Consider the following 23,038-nt stretch of genomic DNA (forward strand, 5'->3'; position numbering starts at 1 on the left):
ATATTGACTTTTGAAAGTAGTTAATTACTGTTGATATGGAAGAATTTTATTCAAAAAATATCATGTTATGGTTTTAGAGTTAAATGTGACGATCTGAGCTTCGTAAAGCTCAAGACTCAGTTATTGTGAAATATTATTAATTATGGTTTTCATACTGTTTAGTTAATAAAACTCTTATAATCATGATAGACATTTTGAATAACTAGTCCAGGTTTTTCTATTATGATATGATTAACATTTTTTATGAATCAAATTTCATAGTAGCTTTTTAAAAGATTATACTAAAATTCTTTTTTTATCACTGGGCATGATGCTCATTTCTGACTCTCTCAGTTAGCTTCAGCTTCTCATCCTCTTTTTTAGCGTCAAAACATTCACATGCCAGTCCCTGTGCCTCACTAAAAATTCTTTCTGCATCCACCCTATTCCAAATATTCCAACAAGTAGCATCAGTAATCGGCTTTTCTTCCTCTTCCAACTTATTACTGATTCCAACCACCTCAATGAACCAGTGTGTGTAGCACTTTTGAATCCTGTCTTATGATTCTCCATAAAAAGTGTTTGAGTATTGGGGTTATCTGTAACCTCCCCACGTGCTTTCACATAGAGTTTGGCACCTGATAAGAGCATTCAGAACCTCTCTTCAACTTCTTCCTTGGAACTTCTCTTGCTATTTCTGGATTTGGCCTGCTGTTTAACATAGCTTTTGGCAGATTAGGCACCCATTTATCCTTCCCCACTCTCACTTTATTACCATTTCCTATCTTCCAACACATATTTTCCAATAGGAAACCTCTTCCCTCTAACGAACTGCTCCAATCCCAGGACGCTCGTTTGCGTTTCTTTACCTCCAGGAAACTCTCGTTTGAAAAGTGTTTGCCCTTTAACATCCTACACCCAAAATCTCCGGCATGTTGTAATTGTCTCCAAACTGTTTTAGCTAGCATTGAACTCGGAAATCTCTAAAACCCAACTCCCCCTTCAAGCTTTGGATAGCCCCATGTTTTCGGTGAATATTCTTGCTTTGGATAGTCCAACTCTTTACAGGATTTTCTGGGAAAGGAAAAGCTGACGGCGACTTATCTCAACTCACGAATGAGATGGAAAGTCTTGGAATGAAATAAAATCTCTTTTGCTTTCACAAATAATTACAAACTGATGAGTGCAACTTACCTCAAATCATTCAGTTCCAGACAAAAAGTTCGGATAAAGAGACTATGATAATAAAAGAACGAAATGTCCGAACTCTGAAGGGTTCAGAAAATTTGAAAATGACTTGTAAAATTAGATTCTATATTATTAAATTCATAGTGTTGTTGAGAGAGAAAATCATAGGGGGGGAAAAAAGAAAAAGAAAAAGGGAGCTCTGGAGCGCTATAAAATGCACGTAGTCTCGCTTCGATCACTTGCGTTCTTCGCATTTTCTCGTCGCTCGCCCTCGTTCTCTGCCTACACTTCATCTTTCCTTTGTTTCACTCTAAGAGCTACTGCTAGGTGAGTTCTACTTCACTGCCTCTGATTCTTCCTTGTATTTCGGTGTTCTTAATTATGCATTTTAATGTTAGAACCAATGTTCGATCTATATATGTAATGGGTTTTCTTTTATTGAGTATATCCGTAATGTTCTTGATGTGGCCATCTGCTTTTGGCTTTTCAGGGTCTCATATATTTTGAAGGTCAGGTCCTTTGACTTTTTAGGCATCTAGAAATGAAAGAGAAGATAACTGAAATGGATGTTTCAATAATTTCTGTGAAGACTGTAATGTGATGGAGTAGCTTTACCACTACTACTATGAGCCGCCCCTTTGCCCCTGCCTGTATCTCTGTTGCAAATAGTTGCACTCGGTTTAATTACCTTGTTTCTCTTCTGTCTTTGTTTTGCCATTATCACAAAAGAATTAATAGGATTTTAAATAAATTATTCTTGAGCATATTTTGGCTGGTCATGCGAAATATTCAAATTGTGTATTGGCAATAACAGATCAATGGCATCTCACATTGTTGGTTATCCCCGCATGGGGCCCAAGAGAGAGCTTAAGTTTGCCTTGGAATCATTTTGGGATCGAAAGATTAGTGTCGAGGAACTGAAGAAGGTTGCTGCAGATCTCAGATCAGCCATCTGGAAGCAGACAGCCGTTGCTGGAATCAAGTATATTCCAAGCAACACATTCTCGTACTACGATCAAGTATTAGACACCACAGCCATGCTTGGGGCTGTTCCTGCTAGATATAATTGGAATGGTGAGGAGATTGGCTTTGATATTTACTTCTCCATGGCACGAGGGAATGCATCTGTACCTGCTATGGAAATGACCAAGTGGTTTGACACCAATTAGTAAGTAGATTATTCATTCGTTTAATTGCTTTCATATATGGAATAATGTGAGGCACTAGGTAACTTCTGCATGAATGCAATTGTTAAAAGGCTTTTCAAAGTACCCGTATCCTATTTTTTATGCGATTGGATGGATGAAATTGAAACACTTAGTTGATATGGAAGATCTATGGGAAGAAATATTTGAAATCCATGCATCATGGTTGAAAATTGTTATATGGATTAAATTTATTATTATCTTTTTGTGTATCTAAAAGACTCACTTTAATTCAGTCAGAAAAAGGGTATAATTTGCAGCTGCCCATTCCAGATATTGTCCACTTAAGTGATATATCCAACTGTGAACACAGATTCTGGCGATTTTGGTTTAATTATTTTTTAAGTTGAGCAAAGTTATAATCTCTTGTGGCACAGTCATTACATTGTCCCTGAATTGGGTCCAGATGTTAAGTTTTCCTACAAATCACACAAGGCAGTGGATGAATACAATGAGGCCAAAGCTGTAAGTACATAGATTTCCTTGTTTCATGTGGTGTTATTATGTAGATGGAAATTGATAGGCCATCTTAGACTTACACTATCAAGCGGTTGTTGCATTTCATTTAAGGATATGTTTTGCAATCTAAATGAATTGTGGAAGTATATAAATGCCAGAATCCGTTTTACTAGAAATAGTTTTTTTCCACTTCTAAGTGAAATCTGGTACTTCACTACTCTGGAATGTTATAGAATTTGGGGTTGGATTTTCTGCTTCTTTTTCTGATCTTTATAAATGCATATACTTCCTACTATGCAGCTAGGAATTGACACTGTACCAGTGCTTGTGGGACCTGTATCCTACTTGTTGCTGTCAAAACCAGCAAAGGGTGTTGAGAAATCTTTTCCTCTTCTTTCACTAATTGATAAGATCCTTCCTGTTTACAAGTATGCATGGCCTTAATCTCTATTGACGTATATCCTTTTATCATAAATGATGTTTACATTATTCATGCTTCATAATTTATTGAAGGGAGGTTGTGACTCAACTGAGGACAGCTGGTGCTACATGGATCCAATTTGATGAACCCATGCTCGTCAAGGATCTTGATGTTCACCAATTACAAGCGTTTAGTTATGCCTATGAAGAGCTTGATTCAACTTTATTTGGTCTGAATGTTCTAATAGAGACATACTTTGCTGATGTTCCTGTTGAGGCATACAAAACACTTACCTCTCTGAAGGCTGTTACTGCATATGGATTCGACCTTGTTCGAGGGACAAAGACACTTGATGTAATAAAGAGGGGATTTCCACCGGGAAAATTTCTGTTTGCTGGTGTAGTTGATGGAAGGAATATTTGGGCCAACAATCTCGCATCTTCCCTGAGCACCTTGCAGGCTCTTGAAGATGTTGTTGGAAAGGGTAATTTACTTTTGATTGCATTATCTAATGATTACTTGTCGTATACTAGAAGCTAAAAGGTTCATTATCATTTGCTTCTGCAGAGAAGGTTGTGGTCAGCTCATCTTGTTCACTTCTTCATACGGCTGTTGATCTGGTGAATGAGACTAAGTTGGACCAGGAGATTATGTCTTGGCTTGCATTTGCGGCACAAAAAGTAGTTGAGGTAAATGCCTTGGCCAAGGCATTGTGTGGACAAAAGGATGAGGTGCACTTTCTTAGCCTTACTTTTTGGTTAAAAATTTAAACCTGCCTTTTACTAGGAATCCCAATTGAATAGTGATTTGAATATTTGGGGCTTGAGAAGTTGTTGAGTAGAGATTTATAATGGCATTAAAAAAAAAAAACAAATTTTCACCTTGCAGATACAGTTTATTTGCTAAAACCTTCTCAAACCACTTTATTGCCTTTTGTTGGTTGCTTTTCTAGATTTGTTCTGTCACTGAAAATTTTCATCTTGTTTCTGCGTACTGCTGTTATATTGAGACTTTTTAATCAAAAATAAATATATTCCATGATTTTGAAAATTCTCTCTTTTTCTGCTCTGGCAACTTGTTTATAATATAGTGGATATTCTTCGTCATATTACTGCTCATCTTTCTGCAGGTTTTCTTCTCTGCTAATGCCACTGCGTTGGCCTCAAGGAAGTCCTCCCCAAGAGTGACAAATGAGGCTGTCCAAAAGGCTGTGCGTGTTTCCCAAGATTATTCATTATGCTTGTACTATATATATTGACCTGTAAGTTGAAAGTATGCTACTGAGCTGTAAATTTATCTTTGCTTAGGCTGCTGCTTTGAAAGGTTCCAATCACCGCAGGGCTACAAATGTAGATGTTAGGTTGGAAGCTCAACAGAAGAAAATGAATCTTCCTATTCTTCCAACTACCACACTTGGATCTTTCCCTCAGACTGCAGATCTTAGAAGAGTGCGCCGTGAATATAAGGCCAACAAGTCAGCACCTATGATCATATCATTTTCTTTTGTTGTATCCCTAATCTCACTGTTTTACAAATTTTTCGTTTAAATTGGTATATCTACTTTGTTATTAGGATCTCTGAGGAAGATTACATCAAATTTATTAAGGAGGAGATCAACCAAGTAGTTAAACTCCAGGAAGAACTTGATATCGACGTTTTGGCACACGGGGAGCCAGAGGTAAGGAGCATATAATTTTGTTAAATTGGAAATTTAATGAGGACAACACTATTATGGAAATATTGTTCAAATAGTCATTACTGTTGTGAAAATGCTTTCTTAATTCAGAGGAATGACATGGTTGAATACTTTGGAGAACAATTATCTGGTTTTGCTTTCACTTCCAATGGATGGGTTCAATCTTACGGATCCCGCTGTGTCAAGCCACCAATTATCTATGGAGATGTAAGCCGTCCCAAGCCCATGACAGTCTTCTGGTCTTCAATGGCTCAAAATCTGACTAATAGACCGATAAAAGGAATGCTTACTGGTCCCGTTACGATTCTGAACTGGTCCTTTGTAAGAGATGACCAGCCTAGGTCTGACATTTAACAGCTTTGGCTACTCCTTAAACAAATTGTATTATGTTATGCCTGGTTATTTTAACATCAACCATCTGATTTTTGTTTTGGGTAATTAACTTTCTGATTTTAGATTTGAGACCTGCTACCAGATTGCTTTGGCCATCAAGGATGAAGTTGAGGATCTTGAGAAAGTTGGTATTACTGTCATCCAGATTGATGAAGCTGCTCTGAGAGAAGGATTGCCTCTAAGGAAGTCTGAGGAGGCTTTCTATCTTAACTGGGCTGTTCATTCATTTAGGATCACCAACTGCGGTGTTAAGGACACTACACAGGTCTAGTTTTTACGTTTCGTACTAAAACGCATTACATTACAAGTTTTTTCCCCCACTCGTTATTGATGTAACACACTCGCGCGCGCACTACTACTCATGCAAACAGAGACGGGGGCAGAGAGAGGGAGATCAAAGAGGGAGATGTAGACAGAGACATAAAGGGAGAGATAAAACCAGAAGGAGGGGGGATATGAAGAAAGATTTTTTTGGGGGGGGGGGGGGACAAAATGAGAGAGGAAGAAGTTGTCTAAGCATCGTGGGACTTAAGATTTCATTCATCAAAGTCTGCCATCCCAAAGGACACGAGGGAAATACGTACAGGTTGAGGCTTGCTTCTCATGAAGAAAACATCCCTGTGGCCAGTTGCAGCAAATGAAATAAAAAGCAATCCACTTGCCAGCAACAACAGAAAGTAAATAAAATAAAATGTAAAAGTATGATAGGTTTCCTCAAAATGTATTAATTCTTATATTCCATCGGTTTCACACTGGAGTCCGGACTCCATTTAACAGGTTACCATAGGGAAAAATATATAAAAAGGTGCAAAATTCAAATTTCCTCTGTCAGAATGGTTCAGACAGTTAATAGAGACCTATGAATTTGTGAAGCAAGTTGGTTTTCATTATTCTAAGTTTATGAAGATTGTAAGTTTTACCTTGAAATTTAATACCTCTTATGCTTTTGCTGGACAGATACACACCCACATGTGCTACTCAAATTTCAATGACATCATTCACTCAATCATAGATATGGATGCTGATGTGATTTCTCTTGAGAACTCCAGATCAGATGAGAAGTTACTTTCAGTCTTCCGTGAAGGAGTCAAATATGGCGCCGGCATTGGTCCCGGGATCTATGATATTCACTCTCCAAGAATCCCTCCTACAGAAGAAATTGCTGACAGAATCAAAAAGATGCTTGCAGTTCTTGAGAGCAACATTCTGTGGGTCAACCCAGACTGTGGCCTCAAGACTCGCAAATACTCTGAGGTGAAGCTTGCTCTTACCAATATGGTTGCTGCAGCCAAGCTTATTCGCAATCAACTTGTTTGTGATAAGTGAGTTTAAAAGGAGCAGACGAAGTCAAGGTTGAATTCTCTTCAGTTAATAAATTATTGTATGTAGAGGCTTAAAAGAGCAGAAAACATATGCAATGCAGCTTTTTAAATTGGAAACCTTAGTCCTTGAGTGGGGATTCATGTGCCTTCTTTCTTAAGTAATTCCTTCGCCTTTCGGAGGGTCTCTTTCTCTCCAGAATCTTCATTGTTAGGTTCTTCTTCTTGATCACCCACAATATAAAACTAAGAGAAAAATGAACAGAATCTTTTACAAACAAGTTTCGGTTTCGGTTTCGGTTTTCATGATTTCAAAATTGATTGATTTTACGCAATGGTTTTATAGCCTAGTAGCATCTTCTTTTTAAGTGGGAAGTCATGAGTTTGATTCTTTTTGGTTTTTTTCTTTTGGCCAACGAACATGGGTTTCATTCCGACTGTAATTTCAAATTATTAGTGTCAATACCACTCCTTTTAATGTCTTTGATACTCATCCCAAATCAATATATTCGATCTGGCATAATATCAAAACATTTCAAAAAAAAACATTTATTTAATCAATTTGTGCATGCACATTTGCAATTTATGAATTTTAATTTTTGTTCAAAAAAAATATGTAGATATAAAAAATTATGTGAGAAAAAAAATGCAAAAATTTGATCTTTATCGTCCAAAATGAAGACCAGTATCGTCTGCCAATGTCAGGAGGATCGAAAAAGGGAACATTGCACGAACTTTTGCAATACCTTTTTCCTTTTTATTTAGTATACCAAACAGGGCCAACCTATATTGCAGAGCCATATGGAAGCAGTTTATGAAGAATTTGGATAAATACAAAGAAAAGCCATATGCTAATATATATATATATATATATATGTCTACAAGAGCAAAAGAGAAAAAGACTTAGAGACATAAATTTCATTAATTATTAAAATTTATATTAATAATAATAAAGAAACATTTTATTGTTGAAGGTTGACGTGAAGGAAAGGAAAATTACAACAATTAACCTTGTAATTTGGAAATGGCTTCAAGAAATGACTTGCATGCTTGCCTGACGTATATGATAAGAACCACAGCAAACAATATGAGAAGGAGGATATTCACCCATTTCCTCGGCTGCTTAAAATCCTCAGATTCGAAAGACGGCTTCAAACTTATTGTGTAATCCAAAACCCTAGTTTTTGTTCTCTTGAACAGTCCCTGCTGGTTGGCTCCCGAACTTCCACCATTTTTAGAGGTTACAGCTTCTGATGATAAAGGTGGTATATTCTCAACCACCCCACTGGTTGTCACTTTCTTTTTCTTCTTAGCCTCTTGATCTTTTTCTCCTTCTTCTTCTTCCTTCTTCTTCTCCTTCTCTGGTACTGTCTCTTTCTGTTCAGAAACTTCACCTCTAGGTTTTGGTTCCGGTTTTTTGTCTTCTTCTCTTGGCTTGGATGAATCATCAGGTTCTTGTGGCTTTGAGGCTTCTTTTATGGAGAACTTGACAAAGAGCTTGCCACGTTCAAACTTGGCAGTGATGTCGTTTGTGTCGCAGTCAGAAGGAATAGAAATGGAGAATTCTTTGGTGATACGACGCCATTTGTTGTCACTTATTTGTCGTTCACCAATTATTTTTACCACAGGAGTTGAAGTGATTTGAACCTTCAGTTGATCTCTTCTGAACCCTTTGTATGTGTTGAAAAAAAATAACAAGTAACAAAGAAAATTTTAACCGGATGTTTCAATTGAAAAAAAAAAAACAAGAAGAAATTGAAGCAGATGTCTAATGGATCCCTTATGTTGATAGAATTTTGATAGGATTTTGTCTATATCTATAGAGAGGGAGAGAGACTAGGGTGAGGATGGAGAATTAATTTAATTACTAGATTACATAATTTTGTTTGAATTTTCTAAAATTTAGCTTGGGAGTTCATACAAAATGTTATATTTACTTTTATCTAAAATTTAATGTTATATTTATCTGTATCAAAAAGGAAATAATGTAACCAAGAATAATTTTTGGTCCCATCCAAACAAAGGGGAAAGATGATCCGTAAATCGTAGTCGAAAAAATGAGCGTTTTGAATCAAACGTTGGCTATACAGTTAATCCGCTGCAGATTTGTTTTTCATTAAAAAAAATAAAACCATTATTCTAAACAAAAATGAAATCACCTCAGATTAGGTTTTGAAAAAAAATACTGCATTAGTTTATTTGTAAAAAAATATGTTAATTTTTTTTAAAAATATCTTCTTTAATAATTTGCATTAGAACTATCCTGAACGAAACCCATTAACATGTACAATCAATAAGATAATTTAAGAAAAAAAGAATTTGAGAGACAAAATAAATTGAAATTTTACATTTAAACCCTTAATTAGCTTTTATATTTTAGACCGGAGAAAGTGATTACAAGGAAATGAAACTTTACCAGGCAGCTGAACAATTAAAGTTGCCGTTCTTTCGTCTCTTTCCCACTGAAAATCCGGTTCAAAGTCTTCATAGACACGATTGGCAGCAGATTGTGACTTTGGATCCATCAATTTCTTCCCTTGTTCTTCGTCTTTCTTTTGCTTTTAGGGTTTCTGCTATATATTATCTCCGATCTCTGATCTCTTTGATGGTGACATATATATAAACCTAGCAAGCTGTCACTTTTTATAAGCCAGAATTATCAATACTATAATGGTGCAAAATTCACACGCAAATCCTAAATAGTTTCCCGCAATATTTGTTTTTGCTTTATTACTTTCTTGTCGTGTAAAGTAAATCTTTGTTTTCTCTCTGTACGACTTTATTAGGTTGTTGATGCAAGAAAATATATATGCTTTGTTTCTTTGTCTGGGACTTCACAAGGTTGTCGGCATATGTAGTTCATGCAAGGTGGCAAATAAATAAATGATTAAATACATAAATATAAAAGAAAAAGAAGGTAGAATTGGTTGTCAGTTTTCTTCCATGCGAATCTTTCTTGAAATTATTATTATTTTTTTGCTTTCAGATTAAGGGATGGAGGCTTCGGTTAAAAGAAATTACGTCTATACTTTTTCTCATCTTTAACAGTTTAACTATGGAAAATTCTTACCTTAATCCTCAAATGATTACTGAACTTTTTGTCTCACACTGCAAATTTTCTGATCATCTGAATGTTAAGATCTCAACTGACGTTGCACATAAAAGGAAAGAATATGAGAAATTGAATATTTAGCGTTCAATTTTACAATAATAAATGAAAAAAATCTCAAAAATCAATTGGAAAGTACTACCTCCGATCCTAATTATAAGAGCTAGTTGACTAATTTGAGGAGATTAAGAAAGTAACTTGAGTTAGTTATTTGTCCTAAATAGGTGTTGTCTTTCTTAAAATATCCTTACTAATCAAATGTATTGGCTAGAACTACTATTATTATAAGGACTACTTTGAAAAAATATATATAAATATGAGAGACAAAGTGGATTGGGCTCTTATATTTATAATCAAAATAAAAATCAAACAAGGTCTTATATTAAGGACTGGAGGAAGTATTATTCTAGATATTAAATCTGTGATTAAATCAGTTGGGCTGTTGACTAGACTCGGTGGGTTGGTTTGGACTATGAGACTATTTTCATGGTCAAGCTAATGAGTTAGACAATAGTGGAGCTATCATTGAGCAAGAATCAGGAATTATATCAAGAACTGGAACAGTGTTTTAGAAAAACCGATTAATCCAGTCTTGGGACTGAAGGAAAAAATGATGAAAAATTAATAAAATTATTAAAAAAAATGACCCTCTCAAAAAGCGCGGCCAATATATTTTTAAAATAGTCCTGTGATGTTATTTTGCTGAAGACATCATGTATTGTGGTATTATTATGTTGATACCTGGACTTATTATTGATTTATTTCATATGTATATATATTTGTGCGTGTGTGTGTGCATATAGTTAAATTTTATTATATTATTATTTAATTATGACATCTGACCAGTTCAACCATGAGAAGCATGAATTACTGATTATTCCAGTTCTACATAGGATCCAACTTTTAGAACGTTCATATGATATCTATTATACTCCTCCGGTCCTAAATGTAAGACCCTTATACACACTAGTATAAGGGTCTTACATTTAGAATCGGAGGAGTATTAATTAATGTTATTGGCATTTAATATTAATTGTGCTATCTATCATTATTTTTAAGGGCACAAGAAAATTCCTAAATCTATAAAATTACATTATGCTTATGTCATTCTTTCTTTTTATTCAATTTATCAGATGACCCAGCCTTTAAATTAGAGGTTGGCCTAAATTGCATGTGCAATGGGAGGAAAAATTGTTATGTACTTATCATGTTACTTAAACTTTCACAAATATGAATAATTTGAATCAATCAAGCACTTAATACATTTTTACCTTTTATTTGTATCTGCATTGAGACATTAATTTATCTCTTCATAATCTCTGTCTACATTTTGGACAGATTTTAAAGTTAACATAATGACATAACTAGACTGAGAGCATATGTTGTGAAGTTGTGATATATCTCATGACACAAAAAAAAAAAATTCTCTCCGATTTCTAATATAGCAGCTAGAAGAGAATTAGATAACCTATAAGGATTTTTTTTAAAAAACCTTTTTCTCAATTTTTGACTGATTCACATTTAGTGGAGGTTTAACTTTTGTCAGGGCTCTGGATCATGACAGGACCAAACCAATATTTTCTGCAGGTTTAACCAGAAGCTCCTAGGTTTTGAAACGAGTTCTTGTTATGTTTTGTATTTTTTAATTATAATTATTATTTTTCACAATCCAACTTTTTTTTTTAAACAAAAAGTCAAAATATATTAGAGAAAACTAATCTCTCAATCCTTATAATTTTATTGAATTTTGAATCAGGTCCCTATATTTTTTTTTACTTTTTATTCGTCCTTATTATATGTTCTGTCATCTATTCAAGTCCCTCCATTTGTGAATCATTAATTCGCTGTTACTGGAGGCGATGTAGCCATCTTACTCAGCACAAGCATTGACACAAAAAGAAATATTGACATCAACTTTTTTCTTCGGTTATTCTCCCCTCTCTCCCCCACACCACTTTCTTCTCTCTCCTCCCCTCTCTCACCCCACATTCTTAGGGATTTTTCAATGATGAATCACAACGGCTTTTACTTTCTCCCTCTTCTTACTCTTCATCCTGCTCTCTCTCTATGCTTCCCCAAACTCTTATCCCCCACATCCCATCTCTCCTCTTCCTTCATTAACCCCTCCACAATCCTCCACCATTATAAATAACTTATTACACGTACCAAGTAAAATGGGTCAAGTAAAAAAAGATTGTAAACTCATTCTCTTTTTTATTGTCTAGTCGAAATTTCACTTCAACTATGGCTTTGCTTTTGAAGGTTGGGGACCGATTTGTACGGACTAGAGAAGACAAAATAATACTCCTCTGGTCCTTAATATAGGACCCAATTCTTGAGTTGATTTTGGTCATAAATATAAGACCCATTTCTCATATTTATTAATTTTCTCTAAATTACCCCTATGGATACTCTCTTAACCATAATCAAGTAGAAGAGGGAGGTGGGGTATTAAGAAAGATGATTATGGTGTTTTAGGAAAAATGTGTCACTTTTCCTATAATTAACTAACTTATCTAACTTCCTTAATCTAATCAAATTAGTTAAATGAATCTTATATTAAGGACCGGAGGAGTAGTATTTAACATGGTGGATATGGCCAGTGGTGCTGATATTGAGATGAAGTTTCTCCTTTTAGAACTTGCCATGAGTAGCTCAGATTGTGAAAGAGCGGTGGTGGTGAAAGTGGTGAAGAAGCCATAGGAGAAGAACTAAAGATGGAGATGGCCGAAGTCTGAAATAGAGGACAGTGTTTGTACCTTTTTATTTTCCTGTGGCTCTCTCCCCTATCGCATACCCAATTCCTTTCTAGTCTTTGTGCTTAGTAAGACAGCTATGTCACCCCACTAACGGCAAATTCGTATTTCATAGACAGAAGGACTTGCACAGGCAACAGAGCATATAATAAGGAGTGAATAAAAAGAAAAAAAAATGTAAGGACTTGATTCAAAATCTGATGTGACAGTAAGGACTGACAGATTAATTTTCCCAATATATTATTATCAAAAGAACAAAGAGACAACCAAACAAATAAAGATTCCTAAACTGAGCCATACAAATTTAAAATTATTAACCGTCAATGTCAATATCTTAATGGCCAACGTTAATTTTTTAATAGTGAAGGGTAATATTATTATATTTTAGACTTTCAAAACAAACTGAGTAAAAACTTTTAAAATAAATTTGCATCTTAACCCTTTATTTTATTAACAAGCTTCATACTTCTAACAAAAAAGTCGATCGCTGCGTGCATTGAGTTAGTAATTTTTGACAGAGTAGAAGAATTTTAATGAAATGAAGCTCTGATTATGGAAATTTCACACATGTACAGCAAGCACACAAATAATTAAATGACTTTGTATATATCATGCTATAACATAAGTACATATAGCAAAGGGATCTTGAGAGTGATGAATCAAAGGTCTGGGGTTTAGGACCCTCCAAATATATGACTTGACTACTCACTTTTTTCTCATTTCTCTTTGTTAAATTTCATCATTAAAAGTATTTGAAGGGATCAAATTAAAGTTGTGCAATGTAATTATAGCTCCTGGGGGGTTTTGGATCCTCCAAAAGCTGACTTGATCAGGTGTTTGAGATAGAGGCCAAGCAAAAGAACCACGAAGACTAACACAAGCTTGTTCACTACTTTCTCCTGATTCGTCAGCTCTGCAACCCAACCAACAATGGCGTCCTTGTAATCCTGAACTTGCATTGAACTCAGTCCTTCAGAAAATGAAGCCCTTCTTCTGGATTCTGCTTCTTGCTTATGACGGTCTTCTGTTTCTCGGGCTTTTGCTTTTGCTTCCTCCACCAATTCTTTCCCTGCTGGATTGATTTGTGTGTTAATTATTATATATAACATTGGGCTATTAACTAAAAAAGTATATATATGGATTAGCATTGATTAATTATCAGAAAATTTATGGATTTTATCCAATAATCAGTTTTTTAAAAATATTAAGCCTGTTGTTGAATAATATTGTTTTAGATTGAGTAAGTATAGTGATTCAAATGAAATTAGGGAAAAAAAAAAGCTCTTGAATTTTGATTATCTAATAATTAAAAGGAAAAAAAATAAAATACCTTAAAAATTGCTAAATGACAAATTCGGAATTACCACAAAACTGTATTCAATTGCCAATTAAATGTAATAAACAAAACTGATTTGAAATTTTAAAATTCAAGAGGCATTTTTTGGGATTTTTTCTAATTAAAAATTCCTCTATTTTAATTTCATTATATAGTATTTCAGAATCCATTTTATTGTTTAGATATATGTTTAAGTGTTTATAAATAATTATGGCAAAAAAAAATTGAATTCGTGTTTGTGTGTGTGATTGATTTAACTAGTTTCTCGGTAATATTGTTTTGTATATTAAGAATGAGTAAGTTTTCAATTTCTAAATTATAGGAGTATTTAATTTAACTTAAAAATTTTATATTTTTACCTTTTGGAATGTCTTCCTTCTTCTGCTCTTCTTTTGGTGGTTCTTTCCCCTTCTGTTCCATCATTGTCTCATCCTTCTTTTCAGGCTTCTTTTCTATTGCTTGGTCTGCTTTTGGTTCCCCTCTCGGCGGAGGTGGCGGTGGAGAAGGAGGAGGTGGCGGTGGAGGAGAAGGTGGCGGTGGAGCTTGTTGGGTCGGCGGCTGCGGTGGCTGGGGAGGGATAACAGGAGTGATGAGCTTTGGAAACTTGACATACAAAGTGCCTCTCTCAAACTTGGCTGCAATTTCGTTTGTGTCTGAATCTGATGGGATTGGTAATTCCATGTAAAAACGACTCCATTTGTTGTCATCTATTTGTCGTTCACCACTTATCCTGACCTTTCGTGATGATGATATTTGAACCTTTAATTGGCTCCTTGAAAATCCTGCTAGTCACAAATCCAAATTAAGCCTTCAATATTTTCCAAAAAAAAAAAAAATTGGGACTTAGAGACAAATTAAAACACGTTCACATCAAATGATGACAAATTACTTGTAAAGATATTCAGACTAAAGACAAAATAATAAAAAATTATCTGGGGTGGTTTAAACATGTATTAAATGCATGACTGAGGAAGACAGATCAAACAAATAACATAGAATTTTTTAAGAAGTGATAGAAGAACACTGAAATAATACTTAAGGACACTATTAATTTATCAAAAGATTTGTTTACTGATAAAACACGATAACAACGTATGACTCGTATGGTTAAATTTATCCAAAAAAATATGAAAAAGGCAAATATAAGAACCTTCAAGAGGAATAACGAGAGTGTCACTTCGTTCATCACGAGCCCACTCATAAGGAGGTCGAAGATCTTCATAAAGACGGATTTGTGCCATTAATGATTATTGAAGATGAGATAAAGATCTCTTTCGAAGAAGCAGTGATGAAATGAGAAAGAAACTATGAAAGATTTGATTTGGTTTCGTGGCTTTTTATAATACACAAAAGAAGAATATTAAAATCATCATAGGAGGCTTCTATTTGTGTGTTTTCTTTGAATATTCATGTCGTAGCTTGTTCTTTCTTTTTCGTGACATACAAAGATACTTTAATTGTGTTTATTAAAGAGGGTGACTTCTCTGTTAGGCAGTCCATTGTCCAACACCTTCAAGAAAATATATGTGCAAATTCTTTTCCTTTGAATTGAGCTTTCACGTTATTCTTTTCCGCTATAAGAATAATGATATGCTAGCCTGCATGTTGTACACGTGCATATTTTTATTAATTTTCAAATATAGTATGGTCAATTATCTATCTATTACTCGGAATTATGTAAATTAAAAAGTCAGTAAAATTGATCATAGATAATATATATGTTAAAAAAATATAACTTCTTTCCTAAAAGCAATGTTATTGATGGGGCTAGAGAGAATGAGTGAGAGAGAGAGAGACTGACCAATGTTTCTTAATTTAGAGGGAGTTATCATATATATAGGATTGGAAGGAGTATTTCTTAAATTATAAAATGATTAAAACTATAAGGATGGAGTTACAACGAGTCAAAATTTAATGACTTAGTTATGTTAAATCAAAATGCATAGACTAAGCTACAAACAAGTCAAAACTGTGGGGATCAAAAGATTTTTTTTTTTTTTTTCAATTAGGACCCGTGCCTATTGATGCTTAGCTCTCTAGCACCTTTTTTTTTTTTTTGGTTACATATAAATTTGAGTGAGTTGGGTCTCAAGAGCTTTCTAAAACCAGGGCATGTCTCAAAACTTAAAAAGTATATACAGAGATACTTACAGATCACCCATCAATAAGGCTCTCATATCCGCAACAGGATTTAAATTTAGAATCTTATAAATTATGAGTGGACTCCTTACCAACCAAATAAACTTGTATTGGTTGACTCCCTAACTAGGTTATCAAGTAGTTATGTAATTAAGTGGGCTTTAAACTATGGGCCCAATCAACCGAATGGGCCCGTTAATGGATCTAACTGTAAGTAAACTAATAAAGACTTTCTGATCAATTCTTTTTAAAATTCAAAACTACGGCTTACCCTTTCGGCGCCAAAGATGGCAAGCTTCCAATGAGAATATTCTAAGTTTATTCCCTTTTATTCATATGCAGACACTTTAATAATAATTAATAATCGCCAACTTTTCATATTCAAACACATTGAACTTCTCACGAGAACACATCATTACGTACTTGCATGCAATGTTGACTTACAAAATTAAAGGAAATAAATTTCACATTTAATGAACAAATTTCATTTACAATAGGAGTATAGTTTATGAAGTAGCAGTACATGATAACTTATGAATCAGCAAACTTGTTTCAGATTTTTGTAGTGGAGGTAGCCGGAAGGAGCCGTTAAAAATAACTTTTTAATTATGATTTATGTGAGTTTGTGAGGAAAATTTTACCTTAATTTATATAAAAATACTTATAAATACTTTAAAAAAAGGTAGATCCGATCGAGTAAAGACCATCAAAATATAGCTAAGTTTGCTATAAAGAGAAAAATACATTTAGTGATTGCTCGATATATTATCATTGGATTATACTTACACTTTTTATTTGTAGACTTCAATTATCTCAATTTTGTATATGTTGTTTAATAACTTATAATTGGATTCACAATTACAATTTGTCAGAGTTTAATTAAAATATAAAAATATTCATATATAATCTGGAAAATAATAAAATTTAAATAAAAGGTATTAATTTACAAGTAAGTACAACATTAATATATAAACCACACATAATCTCACGAAACTAATTTATTAAAGCACAAAAATTTGACAGACTATTATTATTATTATTATTGTTGTTGTTGTTGTTGTTCAAAACTCGACACGACATAGTTTTAGGCTTAACAAAGAAGAAAAAATATAAAATTAAATCCGACTGACTTATCTAAAACCTTAGATTGGACCAATCAAGAAGAAACTGGTTCATTGATCTAATTGGCTGAAAATCCAAGTTAAGCCTTAATACCATGAGATAATTTATATAAATTTAATTTCATTATTAACCAAAGCAATAACAAAGTGGATTAATAAATTCAACGTTTACTGCATAAAACTCTTTTACCATAAACCATTCATAATAAAACTGAAATTACAACCAAAACTGAATTGGCCGAACTGATCAAAATCACAATATATCAGTATCTTTTTCACTGGATTAATTGAAAATGAAAAAAAGACAGAGATCCAAGACGTAAAGAACTCCCAAAACTGATCCAAGAACATGAAATATAACGATCCAATAGTAAGTAAGGATCGTGATCAATTAATTAAGCAGCAACGGGGGCCATGGATTCTCTCTGAACAGCCTTCAAGAGGAGACTATCAGCTTCAAGAGCCATCTGAAGAGGAACAAAGCCAATGCCATTAGCCATAGCAATCATCATCTTCTTCGTCTCCTCTTTGAACTCTCTCAGATCAACTCTTCCATTCAAGTCATGATCGAACTGAACAAACAGTGAGTCATAAACTCGAGCAGCTTCGTCTTCTTCCGTCTTCACGTCGATCCCAAAGTGAGTCTCGAAAACCCTAAGCCTCTTCAACTCGTTCAGCATCTCACCATAAGAAAGAAGACCGTCCTTGTCTGTATCAAGTTGGCCAAACAGATCACTCACTGATATGTCAAATGCTTCTTCGTCTTCCACAAAGCTCACTATTGTGGCACCGTCGAGAATTTCTACGCTCATGTTTTTGCCTGTAACGAAGAGAGAAAGGGATATTCGAAATGTGTTTGTGTTTGATGAGAAGTTTGGAAACGCTGGAGGCATTTATATAGATTGCAGCAAAAGTAGTTTCCTTGCTTTCGGTTTTCTCAATGCCAAAGCTTGCATGGTTTGTGACCGTTGGTTGAGCTTTTTTGGTCAAAGTTTCTCAATATATTCCTAGTTTAGTTAACACCGACTTGCTTTGATGATTCCCATGGATTCAGTTGTATTGTCATTGTCGGAACACGACTGTCAAAGCTGTGACTATTCAAGTCATTTTTTAATCTTTGTACTACTTGACTTTAATTTTTTTATTAGTTTTTTTTTGGCCAAAAGAAGTTTTTTATTAGTAGAAGTATAAAAAATTAGATAAAATCTTAGGGACTTAAGCGTTACATAGTTAAGTTGCTTGTATCTAATGAGATCATGATATATGGATTTTTTATACATTATTTATTTTTTAACAAGCTCTTGTTATTGATATTTTTTATACTTTAAAATATACTCGTTTTAATTTGATTGGACAAAATATATTAAGTAAATAAGAGTAAGTACATAAGTCTTCTCCTTAAAAATTAGTATAAAAAAGATCATACATGAGTATAAGATTCAATTAACCGAATTATGTTTTGGCAAAAAAAAAAAAAATTGGTCGGTTTAAGAAATCTATTTATATCAGTCAGAAGTAATTAGTTAAAGTGTATATTTGGTCTTTTATTTTTATAAAAATTTTAATTTGGCCTCTTCATTTTAAAAGACATATTTTTAATCCTTTAATCGTAAAATTATTAGTCTTAAAAGATGATACTTGTAGTTGTCATTATTATTTTGAAAATTAAACTTAATATATGGACATGTAGGAATATTTTATCAAAATCTAAGATCTCGATGTCATTATTTTTTAATTAAAGGTTTGAGGGTTAAATGACTAAAAGCATAGTAGTTTTTAAAGTTAATGCACTAAATCAAAATTTTGTATAAAGTTAAATAACTAAAAGTATACTTTAGCCAAAGTAATACTACCTCTTGTTCTTAATATAAGAGTTCGTTTGACTTTTATTTTGGTTCTAGATATAAAACTCTAATCTACTTTATCTTTTATATTTATCCTTTTTTTAAAGTAATCTTTGTAATAATAGTAGTTCTAGTAAATATACTTGATTAATAATAATATTTTATGAAAGATAACACATATCTATTACAAATAACTAACTAAACTAATTTTTTTAATATAATCAAATTAGTCTACTAGCTCTTATATTAAAGACTGGAAGTAGTAATATGTAAGAAATGCATTCCCCCACCTATGTCTTTATTTATAAGAGAATAAGTGAGAAAAAATATTAAGAAAAAAGATAAAAGATAATACAATTAATTAGAAATATATTTAATAAAAATGTTTTTAATATAAGACCCACAAGAGGTAGGAGTAATTAAACAGTCATTATATTAATTATTATTACCCAAAATGGCCCACATGCATATATTTGCAAATGACATAGCTAGGGTGACATATATTGAGCCATAAAAAGTAAAAACAGGAAGCCTCAAAGGCATTAATTACGCGTCAATTTTTTGACGCATACGTTCTCTGAGATCTGGAGCCTTAAAATGACGGCATTGGAAAGTTCGCAATACTGAGGAAACCCTGGGGCAGGATCAGGTGCGAGCACTCCTTTTCGCCATTCAGCGGGCTGCCAATGCTCAAAATCAGTTGGCTTCATGGTTCCCGCGTGGAAGTCAACACCTCACGAAAATTGGCGAGACCACCATGAACCCCTAACCACATGGGCGCACACCCACAAAAGAAGCAATCGCGAAAACCCACTGATTATTTCTCAATTTCTGTGCTTTGTATTTATTGCCAAATAATCTTCAGTTCCTATTTATAAATTATTCTCATCATACTTTATATAGATCAAAGATAATTTTAAATTTTATTGACTCTCATTTAAAATTTAATATCTTTTTAAAAAGATATTAGTTAAAGGAAAATTATAGTCCAAAATTTGAGATATTGTTAGGATAATTAATGTGATTTTTTTCTTTTACTTTCACTCCTATTAAATGTAGGGAAAAGAAATGAGATATAATAAAAGTGTAATATTAGAGACAACTTTATTATTTTTAGGGGTAAAATAAAAATAAAACTTTATCATTGTAGGATGCTTTTAATGATTAAACTTTTATTTCTTGTCATGTAAAAAGAGTTAACTAACTTCTTGTATTGTGGACCAAAAAGAGTATAAGAATAACTTAATTAACTTGGATAGATTAAAAAATAAATTGACTTAATTGTTTGTAAGAAATATGAGTTAATTTTTTTAAAATATCTTTTAATCATCAGCTTCTCTAAATAAAAAATTATTAATATGTAGGATTAATAGGATAAAAGAAGAAGTTGAGAATGGATCTTCCCTGTCCTGGTAAGGGGCCCATGCTCAGGCAGGCCACCTTATCACGACTCTCTTGATGGATCTAACTATTATATAAAGACTCTCCATTAATTTATTTTTATAGGTCAAAAAGTTTATTCCTTTTTTATCATATGCAGACCCTTTAATTTAACACTGTGTGTCTTTAATATAAGAGTTAGATAAGTAATTTTGTAAATATTAAAATATTAATTAAATTAATTATTTATAATAAATAAGTATTGTATCTTTTTAAAATATATTTTTTAATACTATACATTCTCACTATTTTTTAATGAAATCTTGAATATGTGCAATCAATGTAGTGACTTTTTTTTCAAAAAAAAATAATAAATATGATGTGAGACAAAGTATATTAAATTATAATCAAATTGAATTTATAACTAGTTTTTATATTTAGAGAAGGGAGTAATAATTAATAATATTGGCGAAATTTTTCATGTTTCAAACACAAGAACGTCTCGCCAGAACACAGAATTACGTACTTGCATGCAATGTTGACTTAAAAAAGGAAATAAATTTCATTTAGTGAGTAATATAATTTATGAAGTATTAATGATAACTGATATGAATCAGTTTATTTGTTTGTTGTAAAAGTGGAAAATACATAGAGCCAGTGCTCAGAGTTCATACTAATATAGGAACTCATATTAATATAAGAGCTAGTTGAAGATTTAATCTGATCTTAAATCTAAGATATTAATCTATGTTGCATTCAATAATTAACCCTTTTGCTCCTCAGTAATTTCATGGTATTTCAATGCACATGACCGATAGGGATATTTTAGAAAAGACAACATCTATTTATTACAAATAACTAATTTAATTAATTTTTTTAATATTTATAAATTAGTTATCTAGTTCTTATATCAAGAACCGGCGGAAATAGTATTATACTTTACTTACATTTTTTTAGAGACTTTAATTTTCTCAATTTCGTATGGTATCTATAACTTTTAATTGGATTGTTAATTGCCCTTTGTCATAGTTAGTCTAAATTATAAAGTTATTTGGTTTCGGGGTGAGCGGTCTAGTTGAACCAGTGTAAACCCAGTTAGGACTGAAATAATATGTTTTGATTAAAATATAAAAGATATGTATATATAACCCTAAGAAGTAATATTTATAGATAAAATATATTAATTCCCAAGTAAATAAAACATTTATGTATAAACCACACATAATTTAGCAAAACAAAATTATTAAAAAATAAATTTGATAAATTGTTGCTTTTTTCAAAACTCAAAATGATGTTATTGCAGGCTTAAAAAAGGAGAAAAAATATAAAATTAAATCCAGTTAACCTGTTTAAACTTCTGATTAGATCAGTCAAGAGATTGGCTCACCAATGTGATTGGCCGACGGATGACTGAAGTTGGGTTTTAATAACACACAATAAATATAGATTTAGGCTCTGTTTGGATGTTCTTCCAAACCATGGTTTAGGAAAAAAAAAAAACCAACCAAACAGGGACAGAAAATGTGAAACCATGGTTTGGGCAGAAGTGATTTGAAGTTGCTTCTGGCTCAAATTTTCCAGACATTGGTGTGGGCCCAATAGCATATGACAAAGTAGCCCCCATAATTGATGCCTCACTCTTCATTCCACACTCGGTTCTTTACTATTTAATCTTATAATTTATAAATATATATACACATATTAATTATTTATTAGTTATATTATCTTATATATTATTAATTATGTTAGTAAAAATTATTTTATTAACAATTTTATTTCTTCAAATCAAAATATATTATAAAATCTATCCCTTATATAATTATAATATTAATTTATGCCCTTTTTAGTAATTTGCACAAATAAAAAGTGCTTCTGGTAACAACAATCCAAACACTCTCACTTCTCAGAATCACTTTTTCATAAAATCTATTCTCTCCAGAATCTATTTTCCAGAAACTATTCTCCAAACCATGGTTTAGTTTTATCCAAACACACCCTTAATTTCATAAATGGTCATCGGAGCAACAAAGTGGATTAATAAACTGAACGTTTACATAAAAGTCTTACCATAAACCAAATTCATGAGAAAACTGAAAACTAAAATTGAATCGGCCGGATCAAAATTAAATCACAATACATCCGTATCTTTTTCACTGGATTAATTGAAAAAGATAAAATTGAAAGAGATCCAAAACTCAATTAAAGAACTTCCAAAACTGATCCAAAAACATAAATATAACGATGCAATAGTAAATAGAGGATCGAGATCAATTAATTAAGCAGCAAGGGGAGCCATGGATTCTCTCTGAACAGCCTTCAACAGGAGACTATCAGCTTCAAGAGCCATCTGAAGAGGAACAAAGCCAATGCCATTAGCCATAGCAATCATCATCTTCTTCGTCTCCTCTTTGAACTCTCTCAGATCGACTCTTCCATTCAAGTCATGATCGAACTGCACGAACAGTGAGTCATAAACTCGAGCAGCTTCGTCTTCTTCAGTCTTCACGTCGATCCCAAAGTGAGTCTCAAAAACCCTAAGCCTCTTCAACTCGTTCAGCATCTCGCCATAAGATAGAAGACCGTCCTTGTCCGTATCAAGTTGGCCAAACAGATCACCCACTGATATGTCAAATGCTTCTTCGTCTTCCACGAAGCTCACTATTGTGGCACCGTCGAGGATTTCTACGCTCATC

The 23,038-nt window shown here is 33.1% G+C and overlaps 5 protein-coding genes across 6 annotated transcripts; 1 reads left to right on the plus strand and 4 right to left on the minus strand.

Moving 5' to 3' along the window:
• Positions 1 to 1,464: 1,464 nt before the first annotated feature.
• On the plus strand, positions 1,465 to 6,717 carry LOC114755292 (5-methyltetrahydropteroyltriglutamate--homocysteine methyltransferase 1-like). The gene is made up of 12 exons (XM_028944166.1): positions 1,465 to 1,494; positions 1,982 to 2,335; positions 2,750 to 2,837; positions 3,132 to 3,259; positions 3,345 to 3,736; positions 3,820 to 3,983; positions 4,382 to 4,462; positions 4,560 to 4,726; positions 4,825 to 4,930; positions 5,039 to 5,289; positions 5,405 to 5,606; positions 6,299 to 6,717. The coding sequence occupies exons 2-12, from the start codon at positions 1,986 to 1,988 to the stop codon at positions 6,665 to 6,667; spliced, it is 2,298 nt and encodes a 765-aa protein (XP_028799999.1). The 5' UTR covers positions 1,465 to 1,494; positions 1,982 to 1,985; the 3' UTR covers positions 6,668 to 6,717.
• A 948-nt stretch (positions 6,718 to 7,665) lies between these two features.
• LOC114755244 (inactive protein RESTRICTED TEV MOVEMENT 2-like) lies at positions 7,666 to 9,234 on the minus strand. Its single transcript, XM_028944109.1, has 2 exons — positions 9,077 to 9,234; positions 7,666 to 8,330 (listed from the first exon to the last, which is right to left on the minus strand). The coding sequence occupies exons 1-2, from the start codon at positions 9,183 to 9,185 to the stop codon at positions 7,666 to 7,668; spliced, it is 774 nt and encodes a 257-aa protein (XP_028799942.1). The 5' UTR covers positions 9,186 to 9,234.
• A 3,819-nt stretch (positions 9,235 to 13,053) lies between these two features.
• Positions 13,054 to 15,131, minus strand: LOC114755303 (inactive protein RESTRICTED TEV MOVEMENT 2-like). Of its 2 annotated transcripts, none has more exons than XM_028944179.1 (3): positions 15,012 to 15,131; positions 14,221 to 14,643; positions 13,054 to 13,594 (listed from the first exon to the last, which is right to left on the minus strand). In XM_028944179.1, the coding sequence occupies exons 1-3, from the start codon at positions 15,100 to 15,102 to the stop codon at positions 13,311 to 13,313; spliced, it is 798 nt and encodes a 265-aa protein (XP_028800012.1). In that variant the 5' UTR covers positions 15,103 to 15,131; the 3' UTR covers positions 13,054 to 13,310. The 2 variants fall into 2 exon arrangements, with proteins under 2 accessions (XP_028800012.1, XP_028800007.1); XM_028944174.1 differs by having other exon boundaries at positions 13,054 to 13,597.
• Positions 15,132 to 17,511: 2,380 nt separating this feature from the next.
• Positions 17,512 to 17,981, minus strand: LOC114755236 (uncharacterized). Its single transcript, XM_028944101.1, has one exon. The coding sequence runs from the start codon at positions 17,931 to 17,933 to the stop codon at positions 17,517 to 17,519; it is 417 nt and encodes a 138-aa protein (XP_028799934.1). The 5' UTR covers positions 17,934 to 17,981; the 3' UTR covers positions 17,512 to 17,516.
• A 4,534-nt stretch (positions 17,982 to 22,515) lies between these two features.
• On the minus strand, positions 22,516 to 23,038 carry LOC114755226 (uncharacterized). The gene has a single exon (XM_028944093.1). It carries the CDS (start codon positions 23,035 to 23,037, stop codon positions 22,621 to 22,623), a length of 417 nt encoding a protein of 138 aa, XP_028799926.1. The 5' UTR covers position 23,038; the 3' UTR covers positions 22,516 to 22,620.

This window comes from Neltuma alba, unplaced genomic scaffold (genome assembly GCF_004799145.2).
Source record: "Neltuma alba isolate B1F8T4 unplaced genomic scaffold, ASM479914v2 tig00001317_pilon, whole genome shotgun sequence".
In the NCBI taxonomy this organism is placed as follows: Eukaryota; Viridiplantae; Streptophyta; class Magnoliopsida; order Fabales; family Fabaceae; genus Neltuma; species Neltuma alba.